Source organism: Triticum aestivum, chromosome 5D, assembly GCF_018294505.1.
Source record: "Triticum aestivum cultivar Chinese Spring chromosome 5D, IWGSC CS RefSeq v2.1, whole genome shotgun sequence".
Lineage (NCBI taxonomy): Eukaryota > Viridiplantae > Streptophyta > Magnoliopsida > Poales > Poaceae > Triticum > Triticum aestivum.
The window spans coordinates 462,263,864-462,286,460 of NC_057808.1; the positions used below are offsets into that span (position 1 = coordinate 462,263,864).

The following is a 22,597-nucleotide window of genomic DNA, read 5'->3' on the forward strand; positions in this document are numbered from 1 at the left end:
TCCATGACACATACAAGGAAGACTCCACAAGATTTGACGCACAAGACTAGGACTCTTCTAAATCCTGGGCCTCCGGTGCATTATATAAACTGAGGCCAGGCTAGTCAATAGAGAATCTTAGAATCATACACAACAATCTCGTGGTAGATCCCTATACTCTGTACTATTCCCCACATGAATACAATCAAAAGCAGGACATAGGGTATTATCTCTTCGAGAGAGCCCGAACCTGAGTAAAATCCTATGTCTATTTAACCATCGCTCCAAGACGCCTAGCCTAGGATCGCTACCCCGAGATATGCCAGATTTAGAACTGACATTGGTGGCCCGTGCAGGTCTCACTAGGTTGTCGACGCAATTCGATGAGCAAGTTCATCGTGTTGAAGTCAAGTCCCGTGCTGCAAGTATTTTTCAGTTTCCTTCAGTGAGCTAGCTCTGAATAATAAAATTGTACACTTGGTTCAGAAAGTAGTAGTTTCAGGCCAAGTTGTTTTTCTCTTGTAGTGCCAGAAACGTACTGTGTTTACGTTGCGGCAAGATTAGCGGATCAGCGAGTTTAGTGGTTGGCCACGATCTGATTGCGTGGGATGGCGCGTGATAGAAGGATCGTGGGCGATCTTATCGGGCAGTCTGTTGGGGATAGCTCTGTCTTCTGAATAAAAGAAAGAAGTCCAGAATAGACGCAGTTAAGGCGTCACAAAATCTCTCGCGTTCGTCTCTGTGTGTTCATCTCCTCCACCGTGGCCTAGTTGAGTGATTAGTCCAGCTATTGTGTGTATGATTCTGGTCTAAAAATCTGACAATTGGCATCAGAGCCTTAGGTTCTTTAGGGTTCTTGTGGTGTTTGGCGGTGGCTGCTGCAGCAGGAGGTGATTGGCGGCGGCGATGGGAGACACCTCTCCGTCGAAAGGCGATGGGAACAAGAGCGGGAGCGGTGGAAAGTACACGTCGCCAGCGGCCAGGAAGGCCGGCGCTAGCGACGCGGACGGCGGCGCTGTGGTGCTCGCTACCCCGTCGAGAGCCACGAATGTGCCCATTCAGTATCCAATGCTGACGGACACGAACTACTTGTGGGCTGTGAAGATGAAGGTGTTGATGAAGGCGCTGCGCGTCTATTCGGCAATCGAGGGCTCCGGCGAGTTTGATCAGGCCACCGACGAGGGGGCGTTCGCTGCTCTGTCTCAATCAATTCCAGATCATGTTATGATGCAGGTTGCAGACTGCGACACCGCATAGGAGGCGTGGGAGCTGATTCGGTGCGCGCGCGTCGGCGAGGACCGCATGAAGAACCGCTAAACTAGCTACTAAACAAGATTCTCTCAACTGCCCCCCTACGTGGCGCGCCAAAGATGTCGGGGAAACGACACCTATGGGATCACAGGAATCCCTACTACGGTTGCGGGGCGCGGGGTTGTGAGAAGAGCAGGTTTAGAAGTCAGAACACAGTTCGTTTACCCAGGTTCGGGCCGCGGGGATGCGTAATACCCTAGTCCTGCTTTGGTGTGTATTTGAGAGAGTTCTTGAGCTCTCGAACTAGCAATGGAGGCTGCGTAGTTCCAAAGAGCCGAATCCCCCTCCAGTACGCCACGGGCCTCCTTTTATAGTCGAAAGGGGCTGCCACAGTGGCACACAGGAGGTGGAAAGGCCTACAGTACTGCGAGCTTATCGCCCGTATTATAGGACAAGACGCATTTAATGCATCGCTTAGGTGTCCCTTCGCTTTATTGGGGACGAGAACGAGGCTCGTCCCGTCCGTCGCCGCTTCGCCTTGCTTCGACACGCGCCCAGGCCAGCGATGCATGTGGCGCCATGTAGGCAGGCAGGAAACTGAGGTGGCGCGGTGGTAGGGTCTTCACAAAGATCTGCATGCCACCACGCAGGTGCTTGCTGAGTTAGCTCAGAAGCCGCTCGTCGCCACGCAGGTGCTTGCCCAGCTGGCTGGGCTGGCAGCAGCATGGAAACAGTGGTGGAGTCTTGGCAGGTGCGGGCCTGGCTGCGGCCCCATCCATGTCCTCGACAAGGGTCTTGTCGGGGCCCCGGCAAGGGCCTTGCCGTGGCGTCGTAGTTGTCCCCGGCAAGGATCTTGCCGGGGGTCTTGTGGCTTTCCTCAGCAAGGATCTCGCCGAGGGTCGTCGTCTTCTGGTCCTCATCTGATCTTGTGTATTTATGATCTTGACAAAGATCTGCATGCCACCAAGGAGGTGCCTCCCGAGCCCTTGTCCCAACGTGGTTGACTACGTTGGAAGCCATGGGCTCAAGGGTGGCGCGCTCTGCTGGTGTTGGGCGAGCTGCCCCGGCAAGGCTCTTGCCGGGGCCGCTGAGGCCGCCCTGGCAAGGGCCTTGCCGGGGGAACCTGCTTCGCCCGTCTGCTCTTTGTGTTCTTGATCTTGGCATTGCCTTGTTGGTTTTGTGCTCCGGCCCCCCTCCTCTGCCCTGCTAAGTGTGGCCGTGGTCGTGGCTCTGACTGTCCGTGCACAAGTAAGGGGTCAAAAGGAGAGCCCCTACTTTTGTACACCGACAAAGTCTGTCCGAATCATGTTAGAAATTGCCACATTTGATGAAATCTGGCAAATGGATGTCAAAACTGCATTCCTTAATGGATTTCTTAAAGAAGAGTTGTATATGATACAACAAGAAGGTTTTGTCAATCCTAAAGGTGCTAACAAAGTGTGCAAGCTCCAGCGATCCATCAATGGACTGGTGCAAGCATCTCGGAGTTGGAATATATGCTTTGATGAGTTAATCAAAGCATATAGTTCTATACAGACTTGCGGTGAAGCCTGTATTTACAAGAAAGTGAGTGGGAGCACTACAACCTTTCTGATAAGTATATGTGAGTGACATATTGTTGATCGGAAATGATGTAGAATTTTCTGGAAAGCATAAAGGAGTGTTTGAAAGGAGTTTTTCAAAGAAAGACCTCGGTGCAGCTACTTACATATAGAGCATCAAGATCCATAGAGATAGATCAAGATGCTTGATAAGTTTTTTCAATGAGTACATACCTTGATAAGATTTTGAAGTAGTTCAAAATAGAACAGTCAAAGAAGGAGTTCTTTCCTATGTTGCTAGGTGTGAAGTTGAGTGAGACTCAAAACCCGACCACGGCAGAAGATAGAGAGAGAATGAAAGTTATTCCCTATGCCTCAGCCATAGGTTCTATAAAGTATGCCATGATATGTACCAGACCTATTGTATACCCTGCCCTATGTTTGTCAAGGGAGTACAATAGTGATCTAGGAGTAGATCACTTGACATTGGTCAAAATTATCCTTAGAGGACTAAGGAAATATTTGTCGGTTATGGAGGTGATAAAGAGTTCGTCGTAAAGAGTTATGTCAATGCAAGCATTTACACCGATCCGGATGACTCTGAGTCTCAATCTGGATACATATTGAAAGTGGGAGCAATTAGCTAGAGTAACTCCGTGCAGAGCATTGTAGACATAGAAATTTGCAAAATACATACGGATCTGAATGTGGCAGACCCGTTGACTAAACTTCTCTCACAAGCAAAACATGATCACACTTTAGTACTCTTTGGGTGTTAATCACATAGCGTTGTGAACTAGATTATTGACTCTAGTAAACCCTTTGGGTGTTGGTCACATGACGATGTGAACTATGGGTGTTAATCACATGGTGATGTGAACTATTGTTGTTAAATCACATGGCGATGTGAACTAGATTATTGATTCTAGTGCAAGTGGGAGACTGAAGGAAATATGCCCTAGAGGCAATAATAAAGTTATTATTTATTTCCTTATTTCATGATAAATGTTTATTATTCATGCTAGAATTGTATTAACCGGAAACTTAGTACATGTGTGAATACATAGACATACAGAATGTCACTAGTATGCCTCTACTTGACTAGCTCGTTAATCAAAGATGGTTAAGTTTCCTAGCCATAGACATGAGTTGTCATTTGATGAACGGGATCACATCATTAGAGAATGATGTGATTGACTTGACCCATCCATTAGCTTAGCACGATGATCGTTTAGTATGTTGCTATTGCTTTCTTCATGACTTATACATGTTCCTATGACTATAAGATTATGCAACTCCCGAATACCGGAGGAACACTTTGTGTGCTACCAAACGTCACAACGTAACTGGGTGATTATAAAGGTGCTCTACAGGTGTCTCCGATGGTACTTGTTGAGTTGGCATAGATCGAGATTAGGATTTGTCACTCCGATTGTCGGAGAGGTGTCTCTGGGCCCTATCGGTAATGCACATCACTATAAGCCTTGCAAGCAATGTGACTAATGAGTTAGTCACGGGATGATGCATTACGGAACGAGTAAAGAGACTTGCCGGTAACGAGATTGAACTAGGTATTGTGATACCGACGATCGAATCTCAGGCAAGTAACATACCGATGACAAAGGGAACAACGTATGTTGTTATGCGGTTTGACCGATAAAGATCTTCGTAGAATATGTAGGAGCCAATATGAGCATCTAGGTTCCTCTATTGGTTATTGAACGGAGACGTGCCTCGGTCATGTCTACATAGTTCTCGAACCCATAGGGTCCGCACGCTTAACGTTCGGTGACGATCGGTATTATGAGTTTATGTGTTTTGATGTACCGAAGGTAGTTAGGAGTCCCAGATATGATCACGGATATGACGAGGAGTCTCTAAATGGTCGAGACATAAAGATTGATATATTGGATGACTATGTTTGGACTTCAGAAAGGTTCCGAGTAAGTTCGGACAAATACCGGAGTACCGAGGGGTTACCGGAACCCCCCCGGGGAGTGTAATGGGCATCATGGGCCTTGGTGGAGAGAGGAAGGGGCGGCCAGGGCAGGCCGCGCGCCCCCTCCCCCTCTAGTCCGAATTGAACAAGGAAGGGGGGGGGGGGCGCCCCCCTTTTCCTCCCCCCTCTCTCCTCCTTCCTTCCCTCCTACTTCTACTCTTGGAAGGGGTGGAATCCTACTCCCGGTGGGAGTAGGACTCCCCTTGGGGCGCGCCTAGGAGGCCGGCCCTCTCCTCCTCCTCCATGAAGGAAATATGCCCTAGAGGCAATAATAAAGTTACTATATATTTCCTTATTTCATGATAAATGTTTATTATTCATGCTAGAATTGTATTAACCGGAAACATAATACTTGTGTGAATACATAGACAAACAGAGTGTCACTAGTATGCCTCTACTTGACTAGATCGTTGATCAAAGATGGTTATGTTTCCTAGCCATAGACATGAGTTGTCATTTGATTAACGGGATAACATCATTAGGAGAATGATGTGATTGACTTGACCCATTCCGTTAGCTTAGCACTTGATCGTTTAGTATGTTACTATTGCTTTCTTCATGACTTATACATGTTCCTATGACTATGAGATTATGCAACTCCCGTTTACCGGAGGAACACTTTGTGTGCTACCAAACGTCATAACGTAACTGGGTGATTATAAAGTTGCTCTACAGGTGTCTCCGAAGGTACGTGTTGGGTTGGCGTATTTCGAGATTAGAATTTGTCACTCCGATTGTCGGAGAGGTATCTCTGGGCCCACTCAGTAATGCACATCACTATAAGCCTTGCAAGCATTGTAACTAATGAGTTAGTTGCGGGATGATGTATTACGGAACGAGTAAAGAGACTTGCCGGTAACGAGATTGAACTAGGTATTGAGATACCGACGATCGAATGTCGGGCAAGTAACATACCGATGACAAAGGAAACAACGTATGTTGTTATGCGGTCTGACCGATAAAGATCTTCGTAGAATATGTAGGAGCCAATATGGGCATCCAGGTCCCGCTATTGGTTATTGACCAGAGAGGTGTCTCGGTCATGTCTACATAGTTCTCGAACCCGTAGGGTCCGCATGCTTAACGTTCGTTGACGATATAGTACTATGAGTTATGTATGTTGGTGACCGAATGTTGTTCGGAGTTTGGATGAGATCACGGATATGACGAGGAACTCCGGAATGGTCCGGAAGTAAAGATTGATATGTGGATAGTAGTGTTTGATATCCGGAAAGGTTCCGGAATCCATCGGAAGGGGTTCCGGATGTTTCCCGAAATGTTTGGGCACGAGAACACTTTATCTGGGCCAAAGGGGAAAGCCCACGAGGTTTTTGGAAAGCACAAAAGGAAGTTTTGCGGAGTCCAGGGGCCAGACGCCGGGAACCCTGGCGTCTGGCCCTGGAGTCCGAGAAGGACTCTTGCCTTTCGGGTGAAACCGACTTTGTGGAGGCTTTTACTCCAAGTTTCGACCCCAAGGCTCAACATATAAATAGAGGGGTAGGGCTAGCACCCAAGACACATCAAGAAACACCAAGCCGTGTGCCGGCAACCCCGTCTCCTCTAGTTTATCCTCCGTCATAGTTTTCGTAGTGCTTAGGCGAAGCCCCGCGAAGATTGTTCTTCACCAACACCGTCACCACGCCGTCGTGCTGCCGGAACTCATCTACTACTTCGCCCCTCTTGCTGGATCGAGAAGGCGAGGACGTCACCGAGCCGAACGTGTGCAGAACTCGGAGGTGCCGTGCTTTCGGTACTTGGATCGGTCGGATCGTGAAGACGTACGACTACATCAACCGCATTGATATAACGCTTCCGCTTTCGGTCTACGAGGGTACGTGGACACACTCTCCCCTCTCGTTGCTATGCATCACCATGATCCTGTGTGTGCGTAGGATTTTTTTTGAAATTACTACGTTCCCCAACACTCCACTCCTTTATATACGGAGGAGGAGGGCACCCCATAGACACACAAGTTGATCATTGATCTCTTAGCCGTGTGCGGTGCCCCCCTCCACCATAATCCACCTCGGTCATACCGTAGCGGTGCTTAGGCGGAGCCCTGCGTTGCTAACTTCATCATCACCGTCATCACGCCGTTGTGCTGACGGAACTCTCCCTCGAAGCTCTACTGGATCGTGAGTTCATGGGACGTCACCGAGCTGAACGTGTGCTGATCGCGGAGGTGCCGTACGTTTGGTACTAGGATCGGTCGATCGTGAAGACGTACGACTACATCAACCGCGTTGTCATAACGCTTCTGCTTACGGTCTACGAGGGTACGTGGACGACACTCTCCCCTCTCGTTGCTATGCATCACCATGATCTTGCGTGTGCGTCGGAATTTTTTTGAAATTACTACGTTCCCCAACAATCATTACACTTAACAATATCCTAAGATCCGGAAAACATGATCACCATCAACACTTGAGCTAGTCTCAGAGGCAATACTGGGAACCCTTAGCCATTTATCATTCCACACGTTCATATGAGTTTTCCATTGAATCGCATATTCGAGGATCATAGCAGTTATAACATGAAATATAAACTCTTAATCATGAACACAAAAATATAATAAGACAAATGTTATTGCCTCTAGGGCATATTCCAACATATCAGCGGCCCTAGAAAAGGAGATTGCAGACTTGGTGGCTTGCGGATTCGACTAGTATCTTAGCTGCTGGCTGGACCGTAGATATCACCTTGAGTCGCTTCTGTTGAACCTCCATCTCCAGGAGGAGGCATACTGGCAACAAAGGGGTAGGCGGAATTGGGTGTTGATGGGTGATGTGCTTACTACATATTTTTTTATGATCGCGAATGGCAGAAGGAGGAGATGCACTATATTTATCGTTTCTATCTATGGGGTCTTAGCGTCTGACCCCACGGCTATCCAACTTCATGTGTGTGACTTTTTCAAAGACCTCTTGGCCGCTCGGTCACCGTCGGGCTTTTCCATCCCCCTTCCCTTTGGCCACCTGAGTCGCAGATCTCGGTTGAGAATGCTGAGTTTATGCTGCCCCTTTCTTGTGATGAGATTGACGCGACAATTGACTCTTCTAAGTCAAATTCTGCTCTGGGCAAGATGGCTTTTCCATAACTTTCTTTAAGAAACTCTGGCTGCTTCTGAAACACTTAGTCTATGCCGGTATCCAAGGGTTCTGTCTTGGGACTATCGACATCTGTAGGCGCAACTGCACGGTTTCTACCCTGATTCCCAAGGTGAAGGGAGAAAACTCTATCCGGCAGTTCATGCCTATTGTCCTAATCAATAGTTTTGCTAAGTTTCCCGTCAAAGCTTTTGCTATTAAGTTCTCTTCGGTTACCCATCGTGTTGTGTCTCACTCTCAATCAGGTTTATTCTAGATGACATCCTTTCCCTCCACGAGAATGTTCATGACCTTAAGGCTAGAGGCACTAGAGCTGTTATTCTCAAACTAGATTTTGAGAAGGCACACGACTCTGTGAGTTGGCAATTTCTGCGATCGGTATTGCTGGCTAAAGGTTTTGACGGTGCCTATGTCCATCGTTTTATGAGTTTGGTTACTGCTGGCCACACTAAGGTGTCGCTTAATGGGACGGTGGGCCCTTACTTTGCCAACGGTCGTGGCCTTAGGCAGGGAGACCCTATATCTCCTCTTCTATTTAGTTTTATGGCTGATGCTTTGTCATGTATCCTCCCGAGGGTCGCTGATGCTGGTAACATTAAGGCAGTTGCCTCTCATCTAATTCCTTTAGGTATCTCTCCATGCTGATGACACTATTATAATTGTGGAACTGACACTATTATAATTGTGGAACTGGACGATCTTTGCCTGGCCAATTTGAAATTCATTGTCCTTTGCTTTGAGACTCTTTCCAGGCTAAAGATTAACTTCCTTAAAGGTGAAGTCATCGTAACGGGTGCCTCCGAGGCCGAGGGGGTGCGGGTGGCGCATCTTCTCAACTGTTCTTTGGGTTCTTTCCCCTTCAAATATCTTGGCATGCCCATCTCCCTATTTAAGCTTCTTGCAAACGATTTCAACCCCCTTGTTACCAAGGTTGGTAATCGGGTTATGCCTTGGAGAGGCAGATATAACACCTCGGCGAGCAAGGTGTGTCCTATCAATGCATGCTTCTCTTCTCTGCCTATGTTTCTGATGGGTTTCTACCGATGGAACTCACACTAGTAATGCTTTTTATTGGAACTCGGTGGAGGCGCTTATTTCGAAGCACGGCCACCTCCTTCTATCAGCATGATCATGCTCCTTCCTCTTAGTTATGCTCTTTCTGCTGCATGCTTCACTCCTTCACTTGTTGCCTTGGCTTCGCTTTAGGTAGTTGGCTTGTGTGCTGTGATCTCTTGTAATGCGTGCTAGTACTTGTGTTGGATTGTGCCCCTGTGTGGGCTTTTGAACTGCTCTCCGTTGATCTGTGATGTACTCTGTCGGTTGGCTTTGTTTATAATGTCGGGCTATCGCCTTTCGTCTGAAATAAAAGGAAGCTACTTACCAAGCTGCTTATGTAGGGCTTCACCTCCTCTAGACTGGTCGGTTTTCCTGGCAGAAGGTGATCCAAAGAAGCCTCTGATCTCAGCGTCTATAAGGCGGAGTTGTAACCCAGAGCTCTATAACACATTGATTTGCTGGGGCGAAAACAAAACAGAATTACCACAAACACATGAACAATTTTGTCTGTAAATTCTTGTCATAGCTGTAGACCAAAAATGTAGTCATGGTAACGTTTCAGGTTTTTGTCTAGCAAGTCTACCGCCATCGCTAACCTCTTTCCGCCGCCCCTCTCTCTTTACACGGTCCATAAAACGAATGAGAAATATGCAGGTATGTATGAATATATATCCTAGCTAGGCCGACTGGTGGACGACGAGCATGAGCAGACCACGGGGACGGAGGGGCTAGCAGCAAAAGGGACCTGGATGCCAGGCTAGCTAGGTGCTGCAATGGCATGGGATGGAGGCTGTTTTCTTCGTGCAGCAGAGGGACTTGGACGCCAAGCACCGCCGGTAGCCCAGCTCCATCACGAACTCATTCGCTGGAGCACCCACCGGCCTCTGGACCCTGCGCTTCGGCTTGCGGCTCAGCCACTGCTTGAGTAGGCCGTGCAGCGTCGTCGAAGGGCAGACCGGCTTGCCATGGCATAAGATCTCCACCTGCATTTCGCACAAGTATACATACAGGTGGTCAGGCCAAATAGCACATTCAACATTGTCCATGTGCAAACATACTTTCTCGGCTTACATGTGCGATAACAAGAAAAATGATATTAATTGGTGCAAATGAATCATACTATATATGCCACCATCCAAATCTACAAATGCAGCAAGGTGGTGGTTCCTTTCACGGGAAATCGGTGGGGGTGGTGGCCCGTTCATTATTTCTGAATAATAAAATCTACAATGCAGCAAACTGGAGATTTATTGATGATCTAATTCTAATGCTTGGAAGCTAGCACCTTGACAGGAGGCCCCAGACAACAATCAAAATCAAAGCACAAAGACATCTAAAATGCTCACCTTAACGTCACTTGCTAGCTCAAGTTTTTTCATAATGAGCTTCAGGATAGAGGAGACCTGCATAGTTCCATCTCTGAAACAAGAAGAAAAATCCATATTAAACAGAATGTATTAAATTCTTGGAATTGAGTTGCGTGTTAGCTGAATTCCTGGAAGGGATGAACGAAAAAAAGCATGCAGGATTTTCGAATGAAACATCCTCTCCAATGCTGATAAAAATTGTTAATCTAGACACTTCACCTTCATATTTTGAAATGAAGGAAATAACTCTTGCTGATACCATAGCACAGTTGCTACTAGTAGAAAACATAACATGAAAAGGGGCATCAGCGCACAGCGCCATCTAAAATTCTCAAGCTGGGAAAAAACCTTGAGCAATCTATGCTACAAATAAGAGGATACTAAGTGAAGTATGAGAGGCCTCTATCATTGTTGACAAAGAAACTTGAAGATTAATGGGGAACTCACTTAATTCTGTAGAAATTATTTTTTATCTGAGGCAGCCGTTTAGCTTCTGCCCTGCAAAACAGTTTTCATTTTGATGTGAGGACGCAAAAAACACGGTCCATCAGAATTAATACGAATATTGAATATGTTGCAATCTTACTGGTTCAGTGAAGTCACTAGTGAAAACCAGACTGGGGTAGTTATTCCATCATCCGAGTCTGCTTCTGGGCTTTCCCTCAGACTATCCTCTGTGGTTGTTTTGTTTTTCCGACTTTCCCCCAGATAACATAATGTTTGTGACTTCTTCGCGCTTGCCACGACTAAGCTCCGTAAGGGCTTATGAAGCTCTTCATTGTCAATCGTCTCGTGATTCTTTCCATCTTCAGAAATATCTGCACTATTCTGTTTTGGATGGAAGTGTACTCAGAATAAGCAAATGTTACAAGACAATTGGCATCAAACTTGCATATGAAATTATGTGCTGGTAATACTTTAGTAGTACCTTCTTTTTGTTTGCAGATGTTGGCACCTTGGTTGATTTTGGTGCTGAGGCCATCTCAGTCTTCTGATTATAGCCTTCCGATTTATTTGGCAATTTACCGACAGAAAACAAATGGGACATGAATTTCCTTCTTGCAGCTCTCTGTCCTGTCAGAGTAGGTTGTGTTGCCATCTTCTGGGTTTCAACCAAGGAAGAAATGGACCTCTCTTTTATCTTTGCTGGCAGTGTAGTACTTGGAGCCTCAGAAGCATCAACTTCTGCTTTAGGTGGAAACGCATGGTCCCTGATAGCCTGAATTTTTGGATCATCCCTTCAAACAAGGAAACAATCAATCATGTTAGGTAGCAGCATATAGTAGAGTACCTGAGTCGAGATCACAGGAAAAATAAGAATAAGTGGCTGGAATTCTAAGTTTTTGTTTCACAAAACAAGAATGTATGTATACATAGATAGTTTCTTCTATAGATACATTCTAAGCTTCTGCTTCACAAAAAAAAAAACAAGTTTGGTCTGGCTATTAGTGAGAGTTTGCACTTGTAATTACACTTGTATTGCATAACTCCGCTGGTGTACTTATACATAGACTTAAAGAAATTGAGAACTGACAAGTTGAAAAAACAATGTTGTAGATAACTATATAGACAACCTTGTTATTTTAACAATTACTTACCTGAGTTTCTCTTCAGGAGCAATCCCAAGAGCAGCGTTGCATACGGGGCAGGATTCGATCCCCTCCTCACCTATTTTCTTCAGGATACAATCCCGGCAAACTGCTTACAAAAAGGCGGTCACAAGAGGAACTCCACAGGCAGGCATGCAAGTTTCATGCAGAGATTTGAAAGAATCGAATTTTACATGCTTGGCAAATGAAAACAATATTATGAGTAAATTAGCTAGCTAGTAGCAACAATGCAACAAGACTAGATACTTGGCTTGCAACCAACCAGTCCAACAAGGAGTACCAACAACCGACACAGATTCCCGGCCGAGTCTTGGTGATCTTTGGAGCTTGGTTCCTTCTCTTGTAGAGTGTAGTGTTGTTGTGGTGCTGGTGTGATGTTTTTGTGTGCTGTTGTGGGTTTGTGTGCTCTCAGTCTGGGCTTTGTAATGTGTCTTCTTCTTCATACATGAAATGAAATGCAATGCCGTTGATTTTCGCCAAAAAAATGACCACGGCCGGCCAGCGCAGTGCAGAATGCCTGTTCAAACGGACACAACATTTCATGCCACCATCTACAAGCTCCCCCACCATCGTCTACAACCTCCCCAACCATTACCTAACACACACGAAGCTACTAGATAGAGTGCATCGACACCATACAGTTCCATTCACCCTGCGACAGGTGCCAAGGCTTTACAACTTTTGCTCCTAGCACCAAAAGGAAACTGGGACCGAATGTCCTTCCAAGAGGATGGCCCCGGCGGCCACCACGGGGAAGTCCAAAGTGCCGTGTCGTCGGGACATGGAAGACACCTGGAAACGCCAAAGGTTGGCTGCATTGTGGACTCTAAACTTCCAAAGAAGAGAGGTGGCGACATTAGACCGAGAGCACGAGAGCACGGCGTCGGCTCCGGATGGATTTCTGCGTGAGAGCACGGGCGAAGAAACTACCGCAGACCGAGAGCACGGCTAACAGGCCAGGTTAGACTGATGTTTGCTCGCGTATTTGTTTCCCCTCTCCTGTAACTCTAAACCCCATCTCCGCTGCCATGACTCCGCAGACGGCGACGTGCGTGTCCAATTCCGAGCGCCGTGTTGTATGTGGCCAACTGCGCGCGAGCTGGCAGTGGAGCTGGTCTACGTACGTACGATGACATCGGCGACAGCGGTGCGTCGTGCATCATCGTGTGCTTGCGCGAGCCCATCGCCAAGGACATTCGCTTGGTGGAGGCGGAGGAGGATGGCCGCGTCCCGTCTGTCTACTTGGTTTAGACGTTGTCCTATTGGAGAAAGATCGGCTGATTTCAACGATCGCGATTTCGCCTCGGACGCCTGCCCCTGCCTGTTAGCGTCGCGTCGCGCTCGGTGGCTGCGGCACGGGGTTTCTCCGGAGTAGCGCGCTCTGGCGCGCGCTACCGGAGAGGAAACGTCTCGGCCGCAAGGTGGCCGCAACGGCCAAACCGCGGCGCACGCAATCAAAAGACTCGACCGGGACGGCCAGATCGCAGCCCAGGCAATCAATCAAAAGGCTCGGCAATGACAGCGTCGCCTCCGGCTCTCTTCTGGATCAGATCACGAGGTCGCATCAAACGCCAACCAGGCAAGGACCGACCGAGAGACAGACAGACGGGACAGGGAGAGAAAGCAGACGCAGCGCGACGCGACGGCGACGGCAGACGGGACGGCAGCGCGACGGGAGGTCGCGAAGAAGACGGGGCGGCGGCGCAGGAAGGCCGCGGGGCGACAGAGCGTGCAGTGCAGACACGAAAGGGGGGAGGACGAAACGAAACCGTAGAGGCGGCGGGAGTGGGATAGAAGAGAGAACTCACATGTGTGGCCGCACTCGGCGAAGGCGCTGGCCTCCCGGAAGTATCCCTTGCAGAGCGGGCACGTCACGAACGCGGCGAGCGCCGCCCGCGGCACGCGAGATACGCCCGGCGCGCCCCCCATCTCTCCGCCGCCCGCAACCATGTCTGCCACCTTCTCCTCTCTCTAGGTCAATCCTCGATCGACGACCTCCTCGTCAGAACTCTGCGACCGGGAGGCGGAGAATCAGCAATAAACGGCGCGGGGCGGTGGAATCGAGGGCGTTGGTCGGTCGGGAGAAGGGAGAAGCGGCGGCTGAGCTCCGGCGAGTCGCGAAGTTTAGTGTTTTCCTATTCTGCTGTATTTTTTTGGGTGGATATATAGAAATATATAGAAGGCTAGCTGTGGGAGGGACGCGATAGAAATAGAAGGCTGTGGGGTGGGAGGGACCCAGCAGAATTTATAGGTCTAGGGTACTTTTCCTACAACGGTCTTGGTGCGATTTGTATTTTTGGAACCGTCTTCCTGTTTTGTCAAAAAATAAATTTTTTCCTGCTCAAAACCAGGCCATTAATTCCAGCTTTCATTGCTTCCATATCGTAGGTAAAGATTCATCTTTTGTGCGGATAAATATCAAATTCTTATTACAAAGCAAGATACGATAAAAAGAGAATCGGGTTCAGATGGGTCCGAGACCGTTGTGTAGGTGAAGTGCGCCGGAAACCGAGAAGTGAGTTTGGAAGAAAACCCTTGTGTACGTGAAGTACATGGGAAATGGGGGAGCAAGCCGGATGATACCGTTATGAATGAGAATTACGCGAGAAAGAGAGAAGTGAGTTCTGCAAGACCCTTGCACGTGTGAAATGCACCGGAAAAGAGAGGGACCTACTCGGATGAAACCGTTTTGTATGTGAATACTTTGGTTTATTTTTTGACAGGCGCGAGAAGTGCAAAACCAAGGAGACGGTAAAAAGAGAAGCGAGTTCAGATGGGACCGAGACCGTTGTGTTGGTGAAGTGCGCCCGAAAGTGGGAAGTGAGTTTGGAAGAAAACCTTTGTGTACGTGAAGTACGTGTGAAACAGGGGAGCAAGCCGGATGATATGCATGAGAATTACGCGGGAAAGAGAGAAGTGAGTTCCACGAGGCCGTTGCACGTGTGAAATACGCGGGAAAAGGGAGGAACCGACTTGGGTGAAACTGTTTTGTATGTGAATACTTTGGTTTATTTTCTAACAGGCGAGAGAAGCGCAAAACCCTGGAGACACCATGCTATTTATTGCACTTTAATCAGTTACCAAAAGTAGTTCCAAAATTTTAAAAAATTACATTATGTGACAGCTCATGACAACCCATTTCACTAATAATTACTTTATGATAATGATGATGAATATTTAATTGTGCGGGCAAATAATGATTTTTGAATACCATATTATGCACGAGTAAGTAGCGAATTAGGCAAAAAAAAGAAGTAAGTTCGGGCAAGACGATTGTGCATATGAAGCGTGTGCACGTGAAGTATGCCGGGAAAATGAGGGGATAGGCCAGGCAAGACCATTGTGTAGCTATGAGACACTACCAGTCAATTGTAATTAATGAATGGCAAATATAGATCCAAACATGCTTAAATCAGTACATCAGTGTGACTTTATACTAGTATATCTCTTCCCGACAAAGGCAGTACTCCCGGGGCGCCGCCCATCTCGCCGCCGATCTAAGAAAGAACCCAATGCACTGAAATTCCACTAATAACTAATATACAAAAAAGAAGAATAGATATAGGGTATCAAACCTATAGAGTTTTTGCTTCAAAGAAATAGAAATATCATCATATAGAGTCAGGGCGCCCGCCCACAACCACCTCCGCCACCTTCTCCTCGACGACCTCCTCGTCAGACCGCGGGGACTAGGAGGCGAAGAAACAGCGATAAACGGCGCCGGGCGATGGAACCGAGGGCGTTGGTCGGCCGGGAGATGGGAGAAGCGGCGGCGGAGCTCCGGCGAGTCACGAAGTTTAGTGTTTTCCTATTCTGCTGTATTTTTTTGGTGGATATATAGAAATATATAGAAGGCTAGCTAGCTGTGGGAAGGACGCGATAGAAATAGAAGGCTGTGGCGTGGGAGGGACCCAGGAGAAATTGCTACGTCTAGGATACTTTTCCTACAAAGATCTTTGGGCAATTTGTACTACTTGGAACCGTCTTGCTGTTTTTTCTAAAGATAATATTTTTCCTGCTCAAAACCAGGCCATTCCAGTTTTCATTGCTTCCATACCGTAGATAAAGATTCATCTTTTATGCGGATAAATATCAAATTCTTATTACAAAGCAAGACACGGTAAAAAGAGAATCGAGTTCAGATGGGACCAAGACTGTTGTGTAGTTGAAGTGCGTCGGAAAGTGGGAAGTGAGTTTCGAAGAAAACCTTTGTGTATGTGAAGTACGTGTGCAACGGAGGAGCAAGCCGACGACACCGTTATGCATGAGAATTACACTGGAAAGAGAGAAGTGAGTTCTGCGAGACAGTTGCACGTGTGAAATACGCGGGAAAAGAGAGGAACCGACTAGGATGAGAAGTGCAAAACCATGGAGACACCATGCTATTTATTGCACTTAATGAGTTACCAAAAATAGTTCCAACCTTTTAAAGCAATTACATTATGTGACAGCTCATGACAACCCATTTCACTAATAATTACATTATGATAATGATGATGAATAATTGCTTGTGGGGTAAATAATGACTTCTGAATACCATATTATGCACATTTAAGTACCTAATTAGGCAGAAAAGAGAGAAGTAAGTTCGTGCAAGACCATTGTGCATATGAAGCGTGTGTACGTGAAGTATGTCGGGAAAATGAGCGGATAGGTCAGGCAAGACCATTGTGTAGCTCCTAGTTAAAAACATCTATGTCACGTTGGTCGGCATAATTTTCATACACACTAAATGAAACAAATAATTAGAAAAGATAATATTCCACATCCGAATCATAGACAGGACGAGGACCGACGGGGGCGGATACCAAAACCATGGCACTATATAATAAAAAATAATAATAAAAGTAAGAAAATTATACAAGTATCTATCTAAATCATACAAGTAAGAATTTTTTTCTTTGAGAAAGAAGATAAGAACAAGAGGCTCACCACGGTGGTGCCGGCGACGAGATCGGCGCGGGCGATCGACGGCGGTGAGGACGGGGTCGGGACAGGACGGACCGCCAAACCTAGACAAATCTTGAGGAAAATGGAGTTTGGAAGTCGAGCTTGGAGAGGAGAAAGCTTAAGTGTGGCTCGGGCATTTCATCGAACACCTCATGTGCATGCATAGAAAGGAGAACAGAGCAGCGCATGCACACCTCCCACACGGCCAAAAAACAGAGGAGAGGGTGGGCAGGGGCGAGGGTATATATAGGCATCTCTTTAGTCCCGGTTGGTGGCTCGAACTGGGACAGAATAGTGACCTTTAGTCCCGGTTCCAGCCACCAACCGGAACTAAAGGTGTTGTGCCAGGAGCGAGGCCCATTGGTCCCGGTTCGTGTCTGGAACCGGGACCAATGGCCCCCGAGGCCCGGCCGGCGCCCTGGCCTCACGAACCGGGACTGATGCACCCTTTGGTCCTGGTTCGTAAGAGAATCGGGATTAATGCCCTTACCTGGCCTGGACCAAAACCCTGTTTTCTACCACGGGAGAGACATGGCCGAAACCTGCAGCTTTAGACAATGACCATCTCCTCCAAGTTGGCTGATCACACCAATACCTGCCGGAGAAGGTTTCATATTTTCCTCATTTGTCCAAGCCGCATCACAGAAGATTCGTTGACCTGCAATTAAAGATGTAGCTTGTGTGGCTATTGGCTGCCGTACTACAACAGTTGTTGAGCTTTGATCATGTCCCACCATCACATCCTCAATTTTTGGGCCCGGTAAGATCGCGTTCGCCACCGGGTATACCTGCGATGGTTGACAAAAATTTCTACCAAACACGGCATCATTTCGTGCTTTACAAAGGCACCACAAGAAAGTGAATACACTAGTTACGTTAATATATGGATGAGTAGAATCTAGTAAAACCTTAATCATTTGAAAGAAACTGAAGGATAGGGCATGGAGGAAAACGAAGGTGGGCCCACTCGCTAGAGAGATACTAGCAGGGGGGAGACATATTATTGACTGTGGCATCAGCCAAAGAGTTCTCCGGTGATATATGAAATCTATGTACTTTGTAAACCATCATGGCGGCTGACAACTGAACGATCACTTCCTCTCTACGAACTTGACAACCGCATCAGGGAAATCCAGATTAGTACGGTGACCTGGCTATTCACTACAACCTTAACCAGGTAACTCAAGATCCGGGACTGGGTCTAATGATGCCTATGTTGGATGGAAATAATGAGTGGATATTAGAGCAACTTTAACCGGTTAGAGGAGTGAAAATTCTGGTGATCGCATAGGCTCCAACCTAGTTTCGCATGTCGGCATGACCTACTGTGACACAGAACAAGAGGAATATCCTCAGTCAAATCCCTATTGTTTTCGGTCAATGTCGTAGACCGCCCGGAGAGGCCTAACCATGGCCCATTTGACCCGGAGATCATCCCCTTTGACTTTGTCCATTATAGGTTAGCATCAGATTAATAATTAAATGTTTCATAACGAAAACATATTTAAAATTGCTATCTAGTAATATAAGCATTAAACAAATAGACACGAGCATCCAATGCAAATAGTTAGATGATCAGAGAAAGGAACAATCTGTAAAGAGTAATTAGTTAAGATACTTCTACCTCTCTAAAAATGATTAAAAATTACCACATAGCTTATAGCTAGTGTATATCTACTGTGTAAATTTTCAGGATTTTATCACGCTCTAACTGTTCAGGACAATCCATACAACAATAGAAGTGCTGCTCGTCCCCGCACATCGAGCAGGCGGGCGGGAGTCCTGTGACTGCATGCGCTCCAACCTGGTCTGGAATGTCGACATAACCTGCCGTGACACTGAACAAGAGGAATATCCCCTGGTCAAACCCCTCTAGCATCTGGTCAATGTCGTAGAACACTCTGGCCCACGGATTGCCACGTCGTCCAAAACCACTCCAGGGAAGGCCCGGACACCACACCAGCCTATGTGGGGCCCGGATATATCAATGAGAGGGTGTTGTGATGTTTAAATACCTAGTGCGCAACCTAATGTGGCACCTGCCTCGCAAACCGGATAATCACGCAGGAAGGTTCATGACGTAGGGTACTAGTCCCCCCACATCAAGCAGGCGGGAGGGAGTCCTTTGATCGCATGTGCTGCCGTCTGGGCTGACATGTCGGCATGACCTGTTGTGACATAAAACAAGAGAAATATCCCTCGGCCAAAACCCTCTAGCATCCGGTCAACACCGTAGATTGCCAGGAGAGGCAATAGCCTGGCTCGTTTGACCCGGAGAACTACCCCTTTGAGTTTCTCCATTGCAGCTTAGCATCAGAGTAATAATTAAACATTTCATACTGAATAAATATTTAAAATTCATATCCAATAATATAAGCATTAAACAAACAGACATGAGCATCCAATGCAACTATAACAACAATTGGAGTAAAGAACAATCTTTTAGGTACATCTACATCTCTAAAAACTCTGAAAAATTACCACGTAGGTTATAGGCAGTATGTATCTACTGTTGATGGTGTCCTTGACTAGGGGGTACTTATCACGCCGACTCCTGACCAGGTGGATCGGGCCGAGGACCCCCATGGTGATTCACTCATGGGCCACTTCGGTCGGTCCATGACACATACAAGGAAGACTCCACAAGATTTGACGCACAAGACTAGGACTCTTCTAAATCCTGGGCCTCCGGTGCATTATATAAACTGAGGCCAGGCTAGTCAATAGAGAATCTTAGAATCATACACAACAATCTCGTGGTAGATCCCTATACTCTGTACTATTCCCCACATGAATACAATCAAAAGCAGGACATAGGGTATTATCTCTTCGAGAGAGCCCGAACCTGAGTAAAATCCTATGTCTATTTAACCATCGCTCCAAGACGCCTAGCCTAGGATCGCTACCCCGAGATATGCCAGATTTAGAACTGACATTGGTGGCCCGTGCAGGTCTCACTAGGTTGTCGACGCAATTCGATGAGCAAGTTCATCGTGTTGAAGTCAAGTCCCGTGCTGCAAGTATTTTTCAGTTTCCTTCAGTGAGCTAGCTCTGAATAATAAAATTGTACACTTGGTTCAGAAAGTAGTAGTTTCAGGCCAAGTTGTTTTTCTCTTGTAGTGCCAGAAACGTACTGTGTTTACGTTGCGGCAAGATTAGCGGATCAGCGAGTTTAGTGGTTGGCCACGATCTAATTGCGTGGGATGGCGCGTGATAGAAGGATCGTGGGCGATCTTATCGGGCAGTCTGTTGGGGATAGCTCTGTCTTCTGAATAAAAGAAAGAAGTCCAGAATAGACGCAGTTAAGGCGTCACAAAATCTCTCGCGTTCGTCTCTGTGTGTTCATCTCCTCCACCGTGGCCTAGTTGAGTGATTAGTCCAGCTATTGTGTGTATGATTCTGGTCTAAAAATCTGACAATTGGCATCAGAGCCTTAGGTTCTTTAGGGTTCTTGTGGTGTTTGGCGGTGGCTGCTGCAGCAGGAGGTGATTGGCGGCGGCGATGGGAGACACCTCTCCGTCGAAAGGCGATGGGAACAAGAGCGGGAGCGGTGGAAAGTACACGCCGCCAGCGGCCAGGAAGGCCGGCGCTAGCGACGCGGACGGCGGCGCTGTGGTGCTCGCTACCCCGTCGAGAGCCACGAATGTGCCCATTCAGTATCCAATGCTGACGGACACGAACTACTTGTGGGCTGTGAAGATGAAGGTGTTGATGAAGGCGTTGCGCGTCTGGTCGGCAATCGAGGGCTCCGGCGAGTTTGATCAGGCCACCGACGAGGGGGCGTTCGCTGCTCTGTCTCAATCAATTCCAGATCATGTTATGATGCAGGTTGCAGACTGCGACACCGCATAGGAGGCGTGGGAGCTGATTCGGTGCGCGCGCGTCGGCGAGGACCGCATGAAGAACGCTAAACTAGCTACTAAACAAGATTCTCATCAACTGCCCCCCTACGTGGCGCGCCAAAAGATGTCGGGGAAACGACACCTATGGGATCACAGGAATCCCTACTACGGTTGCGGGGGGCGGGGTTGTGAGAAGAGCAGGTTTAGAAGTCAGAACACAGTTCGTTTACCCAGGTTCGGGCCGCGGGGATGCGTAATACCCTAGTCCTGCTTTGGTGTGTATTTGAAGAGAGTTCTTGAGCTCTCGAACTAGCAATGGAGGCCTGCGTAGTTCCAAAGAGCCGAATCCCCCTCCCAGTACGCCACGGGCCTCCTTTTATAGTCGAAAGGGGGCTGCCACAGTGGCACACAGGAGGTGGAAAGGCCTACAGTACTGCGAGCTTATCGCCCGTATTATAGGACAAGACGCATTTAATGCATCGCTTGGTGTCCCTTCGCTTTATTGGGGACGAGAACGAGGCTCGTCCCGTCCGTCGCCGCTTCGCCTTGCTTCGACACGCGCCCAGGCCAGCGATGCATGTGGCGCCATGTAGGCAGGCAGGAAACGAGGTGGACGCGGTCCGGCTGGTAGGGTCTTCACAAAGATCTGCATGCCACCACAGCAAGTGCTTGCTGAGTTAGCTCAAAGCCGCTCGTCGCCACGCAGGTGCTTGCCCAGCTGGCTGGGCTGGCAGCAGCATGGAAACATGGTGGAAGGTCTTGGCAGGTGCGGGCCTGGCTGCGGCCCCATCCATGTCTCGACAAGGGTCTTGTCGGGGGCCCGGCAAAGGGCCTTGCCGTGGCGTCGTAGTTGTCCCCGGCAAGGATCTTGCCGGGGTCTTGTGCTTTCCTCAGCAAGGATCTCGCCGAGGGTCGTCGTCTTCTGGTCCTCATCTGATCTTGTGTATTTATGATCTTGACAAAGATCTGCATGCCACCAAGGAGGGTGCCTCCGAGCCCTTGTCCCAACGTGGTTGACTACGTTGGAAAGCCATGGGCTCAAGTGGTGGCGCGCTCTGCTGGTGTTGGGCGAGCTGCCCCGGCAAGGCTCTTGCCGGGGCCGCTGAGGCGCCTGGCAAGGGCCTTGCCCGGGGGAACCTGCTTTCGCCCGTCTGTCTTTGTGTTCTTGATCTGGCATTGCCTTGTTGGTTTTGTGCTCCGGCCCCCCTCCTCTCCTGCTAAGTGTGGCCGTGGTCGTGCTCTGACTGTCCCGTTGCACAAGTAAGGGGTCAAAGGATGGCCCCTACTTTTGTACACCGACAAAGTCTGTCCGAATCATGTTAGAAATTGCCACATTTGATGAAATCTGGAAATGGATGTCAAAACTGCATTCCTAATGGATTTCTTAAAGAAGAGTTGTATATGATACAACAAGAAGGTTTTGTCAATCCTAAAAGTGCTAACAAAGTGTGCAAGCTCCAGCGATCCATCAATGGACTGGTGCAAGCATCTCGGAGTTGGAATATATGCTTTTGATGAGTTTAATCAAAGCATATAGTTCTATACAGACTTGCGGTGAAGCCTGTATTTACAAGAAAGTGAGTGGGAGCACTACAACCTTTCTGATAAGTATATGTGAGTGACATATGTTGATCGGAAATGATGTAGAATTTTCTGGAAAGCATAAAGGAGTGTTTTGAAAGGAGTTTTTCAAAGAAAGACCTCGTGCAGCTACTTACATATAGAGCATCAGATCCATAGAGATAGATCAAGATGCTTGATAAGTTTTTTCAATGAGTACATACTTGATAAGATTTTGAAGTAGTTCAAAATAGAACAGTCAAAGAAGGATTCTTCTCTATGTTGCTAGGTGTGAAGTTGAGTGAGACTCAAAACCCGACCACGGCAGAAGATAG

General features: G+C 47.7%; 1 protein-coding gene across 1 annotated transcript; it reads right to left on the reverse strand.

The window, feature by feature from the left end:
• Positions 1 to 7,150: 7,150 nt before the first annotated feature.
• On the reverse strand, positions 7,151 to 13,839 carry LOC123125528 (E3 ubiquitin protein ligase DRIP2-like). The gene is made up of 9 exons (XM_044546002.1): positions 13,719 to 13,839; positions 11,899 to 11,998; positions 11,229 to 11,538; positions 10,887 to 11,128; positions 10,748 to 10,798; positions 10,280 to 10,352; positions 9,812 to 9,916; positions 9,260 to 9,345; positions 7,151 to 7,268 (listed from the first exon to the last, which is right to left on the reverse strand). The coding sequence occupies exons 1-9, from the start codon at positions 13,837 to 13,839 to the stop codon at positions 7,151 to 7,153; spliced, it is 1,206 nt and encodes a 401-aa protein (XP_044401937.1).
• Positions 13,840 to 22,597: the final 8,758 nt, after the last annotated feature.

What these genes read in the sequence shown, in the direction of transcription:
- LOC123125528 (XM_044546002.1), bottom strand. Translation starts at nt 13,839, where the DNA reads ATGGGGGGCGCGCCGGGCGTATCTCGCGTGCCGCGGGCGGCGCTCGCC. An exon ending in CGCCGAGTGCGGCCACACAT is followed by an intron (nt 11,999 to 13,718) that starts GTGAGTTCTCTC and finishes TTTTGTAAGCAG; the next exon opens with TTTGCCGGGATTGTATCCTG. An exon ending in CTAGTGACTTCACTGAACCA is followed by an intron (nt 10,799 to 10,886) that starts GTAAGATTGCAA and finishes ACTGTTTTGCAG; the next exon opens with GGCAGAAGCTAAACGGCTGC.